The sequence below is a fragment of the Passer montanus genome, unplaced genomic scaffold (assembly GCF_014805655.1).
Source record: "Passer montanus isolate IOZ18808 unplaced genomic scaffold, ASM1480565v1 scaffold8, whole genome shotgun sequence".
NCBI lineage: Eukaryota > Metazoa > Chordata > Aves > Passeriformes > Passeridae > Passer > Passer montanus.
The window spans coordinates 8,328,687-8,346,207 of NW_024373256.1; the positions used below are offsets into that span (position 1 = coordinate 8,328,687).

Consider the following 17,521-nt stretch of genomic DNA (forward strand, 5'->3'; position numbering starts at 1 on the left):
GGTGACACAGCCACCAAAAGGAAGAGAGAGCTGAGAGATGCACTTTGTGATGTTTGCTCATGGAGTTTCTGTAGCTGAAGCTGAACTGCAAGTGATGGAACAAGGAGCTCTGCTGGAAGCATTTTTTGACAGTCCATGTTTTCAATGTATGTTAAATACTTTTATGTTCAGAGTGCAATTAAACCTGGAGCAGACTGCTGCTGCCACACACACTGGGCAATAGAAAGTTTAGGTCATTTCCAGTGCAGCAAAAATGGTACAGCAATTTGAGTGTCTCTTTCAAGACACAAGTTCACCTTGAAATATTATGTTCAATGTGTCCCTTCTCAACCAGTGGCATCTTTATGGAAGCCAGGCAGCCATGGCACTTAGGGTATTCCACACGAGATGCTGTTGAAAGCTGATGAATACACACATTTTATCTGGTCATTATTCCATCTCTATATGGACATGATTAGACTTTTCAAGCTTACAATAGGTACCTCATGTGCTATTTAATTTGTTTCTGCTTCTTTCATATGCAATCTTCCCAGAATATCCATTTAATGCTTTAGTCCTAGCACATCTTTTCATTCTTTTTAGAAGAAATTTCTCATGATTCTTTCTTCTTCTGTGTCTTTTCTTACACATTAACTTCCACTGGTTTTCAAAAACTTTTCTTTCCACCTTTTCTCTTTCAAAGGAGAAGTCTCTTTTTCAGAGAAAGTCTTAAAAAGCCTCAATGTTTCCCAGTATTTTAATGTTGCAGGCCAGGGAGCAAAATGAAAAACTCTCTAAAATTCTTTAGTTGTAGGAAACTTGCAAAGTCTATTTTTTGCAGTAATGACTCTACTAGGAATTGCCTTGTTTTGTCAACAATTCCATGCATTTCCTTGTGAGCATAAAGCTTGAGAGAGACTTTAAAAGACTTTCCTGTGGGTTTCTTTACCCCGCTCTTCACCTACACAGTATCTTTTAAGCAATACTGAAACAGCTTTTAGAAGGTCAAAAATGACATGGCTTTCTCTCACCATAAGGGAGGCCACAACGCAAATGATTCTGTTTCTTTTTATATTAAATAGGCAAAACTGCAAATTATAGTATGCAGAATGTAGCATGAATTCACCACAGACAGACTCAATGATATTAAACCTGACATTTTACCATCTGTTTGTCTCCATAAATGTCTTCTCTGGAAGGATTCTTTTCTCCTCACCTCCTTTCTAGTGACTGAGGGCAAGTGTGAGTCCCTTCTATAAAGGTTTTCAAGCTACCAAATCAGGCCACTGACCTTTGGGTACACCAGGGCCAACAACATCTGTGCAGCTTCAAATGATGTTTCCTGTCATAATAATTTTATAAAATGCCTCAGGACCTCAGATGACAGGGCTGCAAATGAAGCGTGCTGCTCAATGTTCTTAGATAGCAATAAGATTCTTGATTATTTCACCTGTATCTCAATTTTCACCTCCTTCCTAATTCTGCCCTTGCCCCATAAAGGATGGCTACTACTGCAAACCTTCTCAACTGAAGCACCTTCCTGAACCAGCAGATGATCTTGCTTGTATACTCTAAGAACAAAGAACATCCTGCTTAGTCCCACGTCAAGACATATGGCTGCTTTTGTTTCTCTTTGCACTGACAGCTTAGAGCTCTGTTTTCCAAATCTGAGCAGAAATAAAAGCCCTACAAGGAGGTGAATTGTCAAGCTGAAGCTGTAAAGGCTTTATGGCTCCCCTAATGCTTAGCATAAAGCACTAAGAACATTTGAAAGTTAGCTGTAATGTCTAAATTTTTAAAGTGCAGTCTCTTTGCAGAGAAGATGCATGTTGCTATTTCAGTCGCTACACTTCTCATGCAACTGTTGTGCTGAACTACTTCCAAGCAAAAAATAGATCTTAGTCCATGTGCTCCGGAATACTCAAGTGTTCTAAAAAATTTAGCAAAAAAAGTATGAGACTGAGGGTAATTTGTGCCAAAGGAACCACCAAATATGTTACATGAGCAGCAGTGTAAGCGCTGCTAGGACGCGTGGTTAGACTATTCCAACAGCAGTGATAATTAGTCCATCCTTTCCCCTGGTGTTTGGGTAATCCATCAGTGCAATACACAGCAGTGTTCACTGTGTGATCCATTTTGCTAAGTGACCACCAACCCCATGAGCAGCACACCAACATCAGCATGTGCACACATCAAATATGTGCCAGCAGTGCAGATTTGGGAACGTGCCCCAGTCCTTTGGTAGCTAAGGTTTCTCCAGCCTCTGAGAACTGGGATGGGATTGTGATGCTCCTTGGTACAGTTCACCAACACCTCTAGAATTATCTGGAACCCAGAAACAGGACAACACAACGGCAAACAGCAGCAGTAATGAGGAGAAAAAATCAGCAGAAGAATGGACGCATACCAAAACTTTAAGGTCTTTTCTTTAGCTGTTTGTATTTTGTCTATGAGCTCAAAATTCCTTTAAGTTCTAACAGCATCCAGCCTTCTCAGCATGTTTACACTGTTTCCCAAATGACTGCTGGGGAGAGGTTTCTATACAAACCCCCCTCTTCCTGCCTGTCATTGAAGATGTCACATTTGACTGTCTTTATGTTTTATAATACATCCAACAGGTGCTGCTCCCGCCAAAAAAGAAAAAATCCTCTGTGTATTCCAAACTGCAATAGCTTATACAACTACCAGGTTATTCACTTGCTTTTAATAGTCTAAGACACTGAAAAGAGGAGGAAATGTGTTGCCCACTAAGCACTGTGTAACAACTGCAGCCACTGTGTGCAATTTCATTTCATACATCCACCTCTGTCAGGAAATAATGCTTCTCCAGCTGAGTGAGAGAGCCATTTTCATGTCCATTCTCTTTGCTGAAGCCACTAAAGGAAAATCAGAGTGATGCACTTTTTCATGACTTTGGCATAACTAAAAGAAAATTTAACTCTATAAAAGGAAGCCTGATTTCTCTCCTTATTTGGCAGTAAAACAAGTACTGATTGTGAACATGGCTTGAATACAAAGTACACTGTAATTGAGCTGTACAAGCATTGCAGGTTTAAGATGGCACTCCTCATCTTTCTCTGTTGTATGATCCAAAGGCTATGATGACTTGAAATTAAGAGTTTTCAGTTGTTTACAAGGCAGACTTAGACACTTGAAAAGCTTATTGATTAGGTGCCATTATTCGTCCAGAAATTAAAATTAAAAGTATCAGCAAGGGTTATACATTGCTTTTAATTACATTTAGATGCTGTGCTCCTGTATTATTAGTTCCCATGTTTTGAGAAAAACACCTTGGACCAGCTAAATCATTATTGGCCAGTATAGGCCAGTGTCCTCTCCCTTATTATGGTTTCAATTCATTGTTTTAAAAAAAAAAAATCTGTTCCAGTGTGTTTTGGGACAGGATATCCAAAGGGAGTTTTCTTTTATTGCCCAATAATATGGACACTGGCCTGTGTTCTAAAAACTGTCCTTTTTTTTTCCTTTTCTTAACTTTTTGCTGCCAACCCTTGAGGCTGTTGCTTCTCTTCCAGACCCCACTAAGCTCCTGGCCATGTCATTCTCTTCATGGGGTCTTTCTTTTCCCCTGGGCTGTGACAGGACAAAGCAAAGAGCAAAATTTAAAAACTGGAAAAATTAGTAGGGAAAAAAACCCTCATCCCTTACTCTTACAGTGAGCAAGTCACTGAGTTCAGCTGTGGAAATTCCCCAGGCAGAGGTCACAAGAGGCTGGGAGAATATTGTAAAGCAGCACCACTACACACCCTCGTGCTCCCAGGGGACACTGGCTGTAGGACACGGGGTGACAGCCTAGGAGAGGCTCTGCTCTTGGCTCACCTGCCTGAGCTGGCAGCAGGCATTTCAGCCCAGAGGACTTCCCCACCCTGACTGCAGGGATAAACCTCACTGGTGTGAGCAGAGCTTACACACCTGGGCACTCAGCGAAGGTCGGGTGGGACCTGTGTGTCAGATGGGGGGAGCAGAGGGTACATTGACCAGTTTAGTCAAGACTGAGTCACTCAAACACTAAACATGAAACATCAGGCTAGAAATCTTCACTTTAGATAGCTTTTTTCTCAACAGGTGGATGCAGAGCTGGAAATTCACCTACAATATAAACAGGGGATAATTACTTTTTGATCAGCTTTTGGAAACAGTGGAATGAATTTTTACCCAACACCAGCATTACTCAGAGGTGCTTGCAGCTGCTGGCTTGAGTGTGTCTACAGCTGCCTGGGCTGTGCAGGAGGAGGGAAGCCACTCTACCTCCCTGATAGAAAATTTGGGGGCATGCCAAGGGGTAATGTGAAAGGATCCATTCATCCAGTGGTCAGCAGTGGGAGCACTTGTGGGACACAGGGATTAGGGAACCATAGCAGACAGGGATAGCAAATCTGCACTCATGTTCCAAATCATGTTCCCTGATACACAGGGAATTTATGGTAGAAATCCAGGAAAAAAAAAATAAAACACAGTGACATGTTGTAATAAGTTAAAAGGTATTTAGTTGTCTATACAAAGAGAACCATTGAACAACTAAATGAGTTTGCTATTCCTGTGATGGAAGGACAAGTGGCACATTAGTTCATTTCATTATTAAATTAATATCAGCTTAGTGTGTTTAATTGGTGTAAATTGTTCTGATCCGGTTGAAGTTGGCATGTTTGAACCAGCCTGATGCTGGTGTGTCATAATCCATTAGTTATTTTCCTTAGCCAGCTCAGGGAATTTGAGAAGACTCAGGAGGATGAGAGGAGCAAGAAGGCAAGAGACCAACTGCTTTTCCCTGGCTCTTTCTCTCCTCTTTTCTACACTAACTCTGCTGTCCATCACTATTGCCAGCTAGAGCTGAGTCTGCCAATCACTCTGACACTCTGCATTTCCCAAACCAGGGACTCTCCTGTGAAAACTGTTGACTTGGCTTTAGATATGACTCCTCACAGGATTATTTTTTACTACCTGCTATAGAATTTGTGCATGCACAAGATGAATGCTCGTGAGGACTTAATTTAAACAGGAACATGACAGAATTGATAAATCTGGTGACAAGAGTAAGAACGGCCAAGAAGAGAGAGAGAGACTTGTGAGTTATCCTGTCTGCCTGCTGTGCTGAACACATGACTCAGTGTGTCACATTCTCTGGGTACACTTGACATTTTACAGAATAAAAGGAAGACCTGGTGGCCTAAGCAGAATAAAAAATATTTTTAGATGCAAAGCCACTGGGGTTCAGCATATGGAGTTGCTGGAAGTGCAGCAGGACTGCTGTTATGGTACAAAACCAGCAAAAAAGAGGAACAGCAAAACTATGAATAAAGATGAAAACAGGACCACTGCAGTCAGATGGGAAACTTCTTTCACTTGCAGAGGTTGTTAAAGCATTTGGAAGATGGTGTTTGGTCACTGCTGCCCCCCCAAACCACAATGGCAAGTTTAAGCACTACTGATGAATGGTGGGAAACACAGCACATTCCTTCTCCACGACTTGTGCAGGGGGGATGAAGAAGGATTTTCATTCAAGGACCTCCAAACTTCAAGAGACTGTGACAAGCTCTGGCCACCATCACTCTTGCTGGCATTGCAGGCTGCTGCAGGCTCCCACAGCTGGGGCTCTGCCCATGGCAGGCTGTGCTGCAGAGCCCAGCTAACCCAGGCCTTGCTCACCAGTGCTCCTGGGGCCGCCAGCTCAGTGCTGTGTGTGGGCAATTGCCTCTTGCTCACAAAGCATCAATCTGTGCCGAGTACACAGGAGGATGCAACATCAGACTGTTTCGAGCCTCTCTCCCCACAAAAGCATCTCTGACTCTGGAAGGAGTCACTCTGGGCCAAGAAACAACCATCCCCAGGAAAGGGTTTCCTCCTCTTTCACTTCTCTTTCCTGGACTAATGATTTCTTCAATCAGGTGACACTGGAAACCATCACCATACAATAATTGTCAGTGCTCTGGTCAAAATAAGGTGAGGAAAGGGCCAGCTCACCTTGCATTGTCCCTCCCGTGTGATTTCAAGAAGTTCATGTCCCGGTATCTGGACAGGAATGCCACGAGCTGATCGTTTGTCCTGTGAGAGAAAGAACAAAAGGTGCACAAATTACACTGTGAAAACCACTGCATCCAGAGCAATTTATATATCTATTGTTCTCATTTGGGGACCATTCTCAGATTCTGAAGGAGGTGGTTCCAAAAAAACCTTCCATCCTGCTGCTAAACTTCAATGACCCCCCCTCTGCTCAGGAAAGCACACTTGGAAGGAAGCACAGATTTATTGCACCTTAACAAATTTCTTATCAATCCTTGGCAGGTATATCAAGCACTATAACAGAGTATGCATGAAGTAATTCTGCTCACCACTTCTTAAGTATGAAAATCCAGCTGCAAGATGACTGCATTGATAGTTCCTTTTTACATGCTTTGTTGGATATTTCCTAGGGAATTTGGTTCAGTATCTATTGGCATTTTATTTGTTTTCACTGTGTAATAGAGAGAAGGCCAAGGTTGGAATGCATAACACAAGAGAATTCTGATGTCAAGAAGGCAGTATAATCAACAGGAAAAAAGGAATTCAGAAGGTTAATTCCAATTAGTATGACAGGCAATCTGACACCAGCATTTTCAAAATTTCAGCTGACATGTCCAAGAATGTATTTATGCTTGACAGCTTTTGTGGTCTGTTCTTTCTTTAACAACAGAGCAAAAATGTTCTCTGTTTATCTAGGACAGCATATTTAGGAAAACTGAATAAATCACATTAAAAAGATCTTAATCACCTGAATTGCATTTGAATCCACAACTTTATGGATACAACACCATTTAAGCAATTGGTCTGTAATGAAGTTGGTGGCAGAAAGACTCAAGATAAAAGAGCTGACAATGGTACTGTATTTTGAAAACATTTCATTATTATAAGCCATAGAAAACCAAGTTAAACCTGAATGTGTTTAACTGTACAAAATGTGTTTAACTTCTGGGGTCAGGCTGCAACAACCTGGAAATGTTATCAGCCAAGTAAACTATTTTCATAATCTCATTGATATTATCTACCCCAAATGAATTATCTGTCAATCAAGCATCCTGACAGACAGGGCCCTGAAACCCTCCCCTCCTTTACTGCCTCATGTGAGCTGCAACACCTCCCAGGGTCAGACTTTGCATCTCAATCTGGCAAACTCAGAAACTGCTTTCTGTATAGTAAGCTGTGCAGATTTTCACATTTGCTGCTCCAGTGACTCTCCATCTTACTGGGATGAATAGGCATTTAGTGAATTTACTTAGCAATGCTTCCACATGAAATGGTTTCAATGGCTGACATCTTCGGGTGAGTTTCTAGGCAAAAGCTGGCATGCAAAGATGATCTTTAGAAATATAATCAAGTTTGGAAGTGCTTGAGCTTTAATTTCCTTATAGGATAAAAATCAAATCAACCAAAGTAACAATCCACACCACTCAATAAAACATTATCCTTTCTAGATTGCTCACCAACCTGTATTTTGCTATTCAGCAGTACTCTACCAAGTGTATCAGGACTTGGGGCTGCCATACAAACTTCTCATTGCTTCTCAGCTTTTAGGTAATTCTTATAAATGTCCAAATGATGCTTAGCTCTCAAAGTAATCAATAATTGACCTTTTCTCTCTTCTTGAAAACATTGGTGGTATCTTGGTCCTACTTTGAATATTTTTTATTTTTTGTTTTAAAGAACTCATAGAGAGTTTTACTCCTTATCAATTAATATGCTTCTTTTCATGTGCTGACAACACGGAACTAAAACATCATAGTTGCATTTGGTAAAACTTTCTAGTTAATTGACATTTAGATTTATGCAGTCAACCAATTCTATGCTCAGCATGGCACCACACTGAATTTCTATTAAGCTTTCACTCAAAGTGCTCCTTCTGGCCCCAGCATCATGAGGATGCTGCACATCACCTCTTGTTCCATCAGGAGACATTAAGAAGAAAATCAAAGGTATTGAACAGGCCATCGATGTTAATGCATTTGTTAAAATCCTCCTCACCTTTCAGAAACCTCTGCCTTGAGGGGTAGATTTCCTAAATGCCTCTGGCACAGATTGCTGCCACACCCCTTCACATCCAGCAGCAGCAGCCTCTGCCATGGCAGTGCCTCTGGCACCAACGCCTCTGGCACTCCTCTGGAAAACACTGGAGACGTGGGCCTGCTTCTTCTCTAAGTAAGGCAATCAAAAGCTGAGATTTTCAGCTGAAGACATCACTGGGAGCAACAGCAACTCCACACTGCCAAATTAAATTCTGCTGTAGCTCCAAAAATTTCAGGATAATTCACTGAGCATAAATTTGGCACAAAATCTTTTATTAACTATCACGGTAAAACAGAAAGTAACAAGAGCAGCATAGCCCTCCTAAGAAGGAAATAAAGTCACAAGAGAGAGAGGGTAGTTCATGCTACTGATTAAAAATATACTAATATTACATATCACATGCCTATCAGTTTCCCCAGTGTGTAACACATCATGAATACAGATTGAGGAAAAAACCCTTCTGCAGTTGGTGCCTGAGGCTGGACCTGATGGATGCATCCACACAACTCTCACTTCTATTTCCTTTTGCTATTAAACTCACTTGGAGGGCAAGGCACCAGGGAGAAGGATTAGTCAGCTGGTTACCTGTATCAGTAGCAGGGAGGAGGATGGTGTGAGTGCAGAGAGGCTGAGAGAAAATGGCATTTTCAGGTGTGCAGCACACAGGGAGAAATGCAAAACGAATCCTCCAGTGAGCTCCAAGAGTGGAGAAAGCCTGTGTGTGGGGGAGGACTGCCACGAGAAGATGCCAAGTGAAGAAGAGTGATGGGAAACAAAGCATGTTTGAGTTCACTGATGCAGATCTGGTGTTCAGCAAGGGCAGGTCTGCCACCTGGGATGGGGGTGCCCATCTCCCCCAGACCCTTGCTGAGGTCACCTCGCTGAGGTCCTGCAGCAAGGGTGACAGGGCTGGCAGGGGCACTGTGCCCACCTGCTGAGGTGCCACTCAGCAAAGCTCAGCCAAGCCCCACAGGGCTGGGCTCAAGGAGGGCAGCACTCAGCTGGGCAGGCAGCGAGGCTGCAAAACTGACTCAACTCATGGCACTGCTCAAGTGGGGATGTGGCTGAGCCCCTGGGCTGGGACTCTGCTTGGGGTTAGGTCAAGATTAGAGTTACAGGTCTAAGGGAGAGAAAAAGGTGAGTCCTATATCCAGAAGGAAATTCAGAAGATATTGCCAAAACAAAATCTGGTACCAGTGTTTCCTCATGAGCAGCCCCTGGCCTGGGACTGAGGTGTCCCAGGGTGAGAGCAGGCAAACCAGGCACTCAGTAAGCACATGCTGAACATGGCAATAATTTCAGAATATGGCCTATACACTGGGGACTGAAATGAACAACTGGAAGAGAAGCAGTGACTTCGTGTTTGCATTGTCTGAACACACTGGAGGTCTGTGCACAGAGCAGTCCCTGCACAACCACAGCCAGACCCTGTGGGCAAGAGACTGTGCTGGTTTTAAGCAAACCCTCCAACCTTAGTGACTAATCCAAGCAAAGAGAAGAGATGCCCTCAGTCTGCAGCTGTGAAAACAGATTAGGAAAGCCTTTGGAGAGTATGAGAAAAGGAAATCAAGATATTATTACTTTTGGAGGATAGTGATGGCTAATAGAAATGTTCTGATTCAGCAAGGTACTTTAATACATGGGCAACTTGAAGGATGTAGGGAAGAGCAGCCAATTCAATGGGATTATTAATATGTCAAAACCTATGGAAGTTCATAACAATTTGGCTAAGCTAGATCGAAAGTTCAGAAGCTTTTGGCAGCACACAGGTATGGAAACGAGATGGTTTGATTCTGGTTAGGAATCAGATGAAGGAAAGAGAACTGCTCTCAGTTTATTAATTATACATCTTGATTAACTTAGGGCTATCTAATGACAAGTCTGCTGGCTGCTTCACAGGAGGAGTTAGCGCAGGGAGGGGAACAGCCCTGGCCATGGTGAGCAGTGGTGGCAGCAAACACAGCTTGCTGTGGGGTGCTGGAGAGGCAGGCAAGGATTACAAAAGCAGCTGAACAGGCAAAAAAAGAAACACAAAGGCAAAAGTGTTTGGGAGAATAGGGCAAGGAGGCTAATGTGGTTTGAAGCAGCCTTCATTGCTGAAGCAGGGATGATGAAGGCAAACATACAGTCAGAAGGGATAAGTCAAAACTGTTACAAGTTCTCCCAGTGCCCAAAGCTTTGGTGTTTCCACCCATTCCTGCCTGACTCATGCCCACAGTTTCCTTTCCCAGGACTCCTGTGACTGTGTGAAGGCACAGTCCCACAGAACCCAGACCTACAGCAACCCTGGCTGCTCTTTGCCAAGAAACTGTTTCTACAAGGCTGCTACAGAAGGAAAAAACCTGGAATTATGGGCCAAACTCACCTACTCAGAGTTAAGCATGATATAAATGGTTAATATGGCTAAACACTGTTTAACATGCAGATGTACACACAAGAGCCTGAACGTGGAAGAACTGAACGCCTTAAATTCTGCTACCTTCTTTTCAATAAATTCTTACAATGATACTTAAGCTCCTTGATTCCAGTGAGTTATTAATTTCATATTCATTAACCCAGTATTGTAGAGTATTAGGCATGCCATCACTACCAAGCCCCGTGGCAGGAGAGTTCCTTCAGGAGAGCTCCTCACCTGGCTACTCCTAGCCTGGGGCTGTCCTTCTCCCTCCCGCCCAGGGAGTGCCTGAGCTCAGCCTGGCTCCCCAGGTCCTGCAGCACTGAGGGGCACAGAGGGGCTGGGCAGGAAGGAGAGCAGCCCAGGGGACAGGGAAGGGTTTTTGCCAATTGCTGCTCACACCTGCACAGCACCCAGAGCACTCGGGGCATGCTCCCACTCCAGACAGGGATCCTGACCTGCTCTGGTCCCTCCACCAGGCCGGTTTGCACACATGTGGGCACGGCATGTGGTTGCTGCACACACCTGAACAGCAAATGATTCAACAGAAAAAAGCAAAAATCTACAAAACCTTGTTCTGGAACACTTACAGCAGGGTGATCAACCACGCAAATGCAGCACGAGAAGAATAAGGGAAAAGATTTGCAGGGTTCAGCTTTCAGACCCTGGATGGACAGCCTGACCCTCTGACTGCTGCTCCCAAGGCTTCCTGCCTCTCTAAAGGCAATTTAGCACAAGGGGAGGCTCAGCAGAGCCTGACCCAGGCTGAAGTAAGAAAAAAACCCCAACAAGTCTGCCATCTAAAAATGCAAAGAAAGGGGAAGGCTACACTTAGCCTTTGCTATCCATCACAGAACAAAGATTAGCATGGCAGGCCTTTCTCAGCAAAGCCGATTCCTATAACAGCCATTCATAAAACAAACCATAAAAATGAGAACAGCAGATATGATTTCAGAGGCCAACTGCATAAGGAAGGCTCTGGGTGACAGTTAATACCTCTGCTTTTACAACAGAGTTGTCTTAAATGGTTTGTTTTGTCTTTCAAGTCAGGTTTAACAGAGGAACAAGATAATGGAAGAAAACTATTGCCTCAGCAGCTGAGCTGCTGGAGTACTTGGAGATCAGAGCTGTGCTCCAGCACCAGCGCTGCCATCTGGGCTGGGAATTCACACCTGTGTATTTCAAAGTGTCAGCCTCCTGCATTTGGATGCTGCAGGCACTGATCACTCATCACAAGGGATGCAGCTCCTCTCCTGCAGCCTTGCCAGTGCTGTACGATGCTCAAGACATTCTATTAGCAATACAGTCATCTTGGCTGTGCTTTCAATTACTGCTTCCCATTCAACCACTGTCTGTTTCCTATGGAAAAGAAAAGAACTCGCATAGTCAAAAAGGAGTGGAAGTCTTTTTTAGACGGCACACTGCTGAATAAACCTCTTCTAGTGAGAGTACATAAATGCCTGGGTACAAAGGAGATCTGCTGAGAGAAAATAGAATATACTGCATCGTCTGCTTCCTGAGCCACTCCACAGCCTATTTTCTATAAATTCAAGGCTTCAGATGGTATTTATAAAATAAATAAATAAGCCAACTGCTGAGAAGCAGCAGCACACGCTTAAATGAAAATCCTAAAGAGACCATATAAGAGAATTCCACCAAGGATTAATGAACAAATGTGATTAAAACTATCTACAGCTCTGGACTGCTGCCAAAATGCTGCCAGCAGTGTTTGATATGTAAATGCTTAAAACATTTGCTGTGTGTACTGCCGTTGATGCAAAGCCTCTATAGAGAGTTTCTCCATCTAATTAGAGATATTGGTTTAGCAAACTTTGGAGTCTATAAAACCCTCAATGTCTCATTATTCTTTTAAAATAGAATATTCATTTGTTTGGAATGTTTTCCAGCTATATCCCATGAAACCCTGAAAGGCCCTTGGCTAATGAAAAACTCCAGCCCAGTAACAGCTGATAAACCCTACAGCTTTTATGATAATAAAATTCTCACCACATGCACTCATTAAAACTTTGTAACGTCGCTTTTGACTTTCTTTAAATATTCACTGAGAAAAAAGTAAATTACTCAATTTCCAATTATTTTATAGCACAATTTCAACACAGCACTTAAAATCTCCAGGACCTTATCAAATACACCATACAATGGTGCAATCACTGTGTCTCTGATCTGGTGAAGCCCTGAACAGTAAGTGCTGAATTATAGCACACTTGGAGCTCTCCCAAAATGATGCAACTTTCACACTGTATTGTCATAAATTACTTCATGGGTCGGGGCTCACATGTCCACGTGTCCAGAAGCAGAATGTGCAAGGATTACACACAAGGTCAAGAGCTGAGAGCTGTCCTTAAACTCATCTTCAATCTCTTAGGGGCACAGGTACATTTATTAAGGAGACTTTTCCAGGGAGGCCAATCCAGTTATAACTCAGATTGTCCATCTCCACCACAGATATGTCACCAGCTCACCAATGTTTAACTCACTGGTGTTTATGAAGCATTTTTACAGAATGCCCTCAGTCCCAGGAGTACCTTTGAATTGATCCTAGGAATTAATTTGTCTGTGACAATGACATTTTCTCAGCATCCCTGCTGCTGCAGTAAAAAGTAAATAAGAAAACCACTACTGTGTAATACCATTTCATATGCAGCTCTCTTTCTCTGATTTTAAAGGCACTATAAGTTGCAAGTTACTATATTTTAGAGTAAAACTACAAAATACATTAAGGTAGTTTTCCTTTCATAAATCTAATTGTATGCAATTGCTAAGTCTAGATTATTTGTATGCTTAACAACAACAAATGCACTGAAAAATACTTGAATAACAAAAGCTTCTGAAGAACCTTCCAAATGTGCAACTGCGTAAGACCTGGTAGACATGAAAATAATCAAAGAAAATTGGCTACGTGCAGGATGACTTATTCCCTACATAACCTGGTATTGATGCATGCAGCTCAGAGGTATTTTGCTAGAAAGGAAGAAAATGCTTCACTCTGATTTGTTAAACAATTTTCTATTTATTTTTCTATTTAAGTTTATGAATCATCAGCATATCACCACCATTATTTATTTTTTCATCTTGCTAGCCCAGAATTTGTGTGCTTGACAGATAGCCTTTGCCAGAAAGGCCTATAAATGCCTATTTCAAATAAATATTTTTATGTAAAGGCAGAGATGTGTGTCTAACTTAGATAAGGGCTAGAAAACTTGTTAAAGGTATATACAGTAGTAAAGCAAAATTCCTCTCCTACCACATTCACAAGAGATGTCAGTCTAGTTGAAGTGCATGTATGAAAAAAACTCTCATTTTTATCAGTGCTGGCAAAAACTGTTTATCAAGCCTTGCTGGCATTCCCATTATTCAAATTTGGAAATTAGAATAATGCAAATTAGCACAGAAAAAATAAAGCAACGTGGGGTTTAGACTCTTCAACTTGCACTCTGATCTAAAATACTTAGCATTCATAGAATCACATGATTACTCAGCATTATGTCAGCTCCAAACTCAGAATCACAGAAATGCTTAATTTGAAAAAGACCTTTAAGATCATCGAATCCAGCACTGCCAAGCCCATCACTCAACCACATCCCCCAGTGCCACTCTCCCAAACTAAGGTGCCAGCCTTGAGTAAGCAGATTTCCTTTGGGCAGTGGTGCAGCCATGGTCACGAGCAGAAGTTTCTGTTCAGGGGCTTGTGAAAGCTGTTTAAGAGAGAGAACTGCCACATCTGCCTCCTTCCCAAATTGATGATACAATGCAGGAGAAGCAGCAGGGCAGGCAGGGGCAGGGGAGCCTGCCCACACTGGGAATCTTGTCACAGGCAGGCAGAGGGGTTCACACAAAGCGCAATGCTCCCCTTAGTCACTTTAGCTGACCTTCCACTAATAGCTGCCACTGGCACTCCAGTCAGCAAATTCCAAGGTAGCTGTGCTCAGGATAAATGGAAAGAATTGTGATTTCCATGGTAAAAAAACCACCAGTTTGGTGGATGACACCAACAAGTGCAAATGCAAATGTTTTTAACCTTTTTCTATTTAGAGTGTGATGACTGATTGAACGCAGAGTGTGGAGCTAATGAACACACACAATCTGCTGACAATTTGGCACAGAAAGGCTGTTTTAATATCACACTGTCAAAGGTCTATCACATTTTTCATTTCCATCAATAAGGAAGCTGAGTGTTGACGTAAATGATCATTTTGATAGACAGTGAGCAGGAAGCAGCTGTGCACCTGAAGAGGTTACCTACACACACTGCTATTTACATTGAGACACATCTAAAGAGCATTCATGCTCAGAATTTCTAAATTTATTGAAGTTATTTACTTAGTTTTAATCCTATAAGGAACAAAAACAATCTCTCTTTTCAGCATTTTTCTATTTTAATACTTGTGTCACAATAAGGGCCTTCTCTCACTAGAAAAAAAAAAAACCCTATGGAGTGACAGAAACATTGGTAAATGCACTTTCTGCCCAAAGTGCATCTTTGAAGAAAGCAGTACACAAATTACCCATATTTTGTTCCTTAAAATATTTTCAGTACCTTCAATAGTGAGACACGTTCTCTCTTGCAAGTCCTTTAATCAATGGAAAAAAACCCTTTTTTCTACTCTCTTTCCTACTGATAAAGCACTATGCAAAGGGCTTTATTCTGTTTTCATATCTGTAATGCTCCAGAATCAGTGCATTGCACTCAGTTTATGCTTGTGTAAGCCAGAGCACAAACCCAGCTCTGTGTCCCTGGAATAGGCTGTGGGAAATCATAACAAAGGTTTTGTGGTGTTTCCCAGTTTAGAGGCTGTGAAGACGTGCTGTTCCATGTGTGACAGCATGTTAACAGATGAACATCAGCACTGTCCTCCTCTCACTCTCAGAGGTGCTCTGTCTTTCCCTGTCTTGTCTCATGGTAGGTAATTCCCTATAGGAAAACTCCCCAAACAACCATTTCTTTCCATAAGGCCCATCCATTGTGTCAGAGTGGCAGCAAATGTAACTATAATGTAAATGCCAATTACTACATGACTGCTAAAGCTGCTGAAAAGTATTTGCCAAGATATTTGCTTTTCACAAAGTTGCCTTTGCCTATTATTATAATATCAAACCATTTCATTTCCAATCACTGCCTCAGTACAGGGATCAGGACAGCAAACTCCCACAAACTCTTGATGGGCCATGGTCCTACGGATGCCAGAATGTCACTTGAGAGGATGCTGCACTACAAAGAGTTAAGACAGACAGGATTATCCTGTCTCACAAAAACATCTCAGTTCACTTAATATCTGCTGGAAAGCATCTGAAAAAAGAGAGTACTGAAATACTTGACTAACCAGCTGCTAATACCCAAGGATATTTAATTATTAAAAGTAAACATGATATAATTTTAGCTTTATAAAAGCACTGGGATTTTATTTAGTACAGAATGATGCTCACTGCTTTGTATTTTTTCAGTGTTTCTCTGCTGCTGCATATTCATGTAGAACCTCATCTGCCTACACGATACATCCCATTTTGATGAAAACAATAATCACTGATTAAATAAGCAAGTGGAGTGAGCTTCAGAAATTATCAAGTTCATTACTCAAATTAGTGAGACTTTGTACAAAAAGAAAAAAATCGAGATATTGGGCTGAATAGGAGCTTTTTGTTTGTTTATACCGTGTACATTTTACATGGCATGGTTTATATTCAGCAGTTTTTTTCACCATCTCTAAAATTAAATTATCAAGAGTTTTGTGCAAAAAGAGAAATTAAAATTAAATATGAGCATAGATTTAAAGCAACCATTCACTTCATCCAATTCACACATTCCCGCGTGCATCTGAAATTTTATTTGTACAAGTCAATACGAAAAATGATTTGCTAATTGTTGAAAAACGATTTGATGGTTGTTGAGCAATTATAATTAAAAATGCTCAGTTTCTTCCAAGAAAGTGGGAAGGAAGAAACCTCCTTCACTCTGCCTCTCATGACAGAGCTCTGCCTGGTGGGGTCTGTCAGTCTGGGGGTGCAGCCCTGCTGCCCTGCCACAGCAGAGACCCTCCAGCACCCCCAGGTGTCACCCGGGCCAGTGCCGTGCCAGGGATGGATCTACTGAGCAGATCCAGCTGGGATTTAAAGTCCATCATGTGAGCTGTGTGTTCCTCTATCTGCTGCAAAAGTCTTGCAGCTTGTCATGAGAAATCTTTGCTTTTCTGAATGCAGGAGTTAGGGTGCCACTTACCCAGCTTTAATGTTAAATTTCTCAGTTTTTGAAACATAACTTGCTCACTGTGACTGTGCTGATGGTGGGATGGTGATACCCCACCCTTCCCCCTCTGTCCCAGCAGAGCCATTCCCACCCTGTCCAGGACACCCCAGAGCCAGCAGGAGCCCACAGCCACCGAGGACAGCTCATGCAGGACTCAGGGAACACCTTCCCTGCACTCTCCCTGCTGAAGCCACTCTGCCCCAGCCCCTCTTTGCAGGGCCACCTCTAGCTCCAGCAGGGAAGGCAGGACAGACAGGATCCCAAATGGCCCAGCCCAGCATCCTCCCCAGAGCTCACAGACACTCCCTGCTGCCACACCCGGTGTTCTTCCACATCAATAAAGAAGCAGAAACTGCTCACGCTAAACTTGGGAGCAGCAGGGAGCTGAGACCACCCTCCTTGTGCTGGGAAAGGAAGCAGGAAAGCCCCTCCTAAAAGGGCTCAAGGTATAAAACTCAGCACTTCTGGGTCTTGCAACCTCTTGTTTAATTTGCAGTGTGATCCTGGACAAAAACTGGCCAGCTTTGTGTGACATTGCTCTGAGAGCAGGTGGTTCTTCTGATGCAGTGGGGAAGATGGACCTGGGTAAATAAACATTTTCCTCCATCTCATACTTTCTAAAAGACCAGAGGGAATATACACCCATCCAGTGAGCAGCTGCAATCTCCTAACTGGAGTTATGCCAAGGGGGGAGTGGTGGGACTCCACCAGCACAAGGTCCCTGTGGTGCTCTCTGTGCCAGGGAGGAAGCCCAGGGCTCTTCACCTGCCCAGTGAGACCCCAGTGCTGAGGCACTTTCACAAACTCCTTCAAAAGTGAAGTGAATTATT

At 42.7% G+C, this 17,521-nt stretch overlaps 1 protein-coding gene across 2 annotated transcripts in view; it reads right to left on the minus strand.

Annotated features, from left to right (window-relative positions):
- Window positions 1-17,521, minus strand: part of XYLT1 (xylosyltransferase 1) — a 175,479-nt gene that overhangs the window by 35,013 nt on the left and 122,945 nt on the right. For both annotated transcript variants that reach the window (XM_039732332.1, XM_039732331.1), the window contains one exon: window positions 5,959-6,039. In XM_039732332.1, coding sequence (XP_039588266.1) covers window positions 5,959-6,039 — 81 coding nt within the window. The remainder of the gene's footprint in view (window positions 1-5,958; window positions 6,040-17,521) is intronic.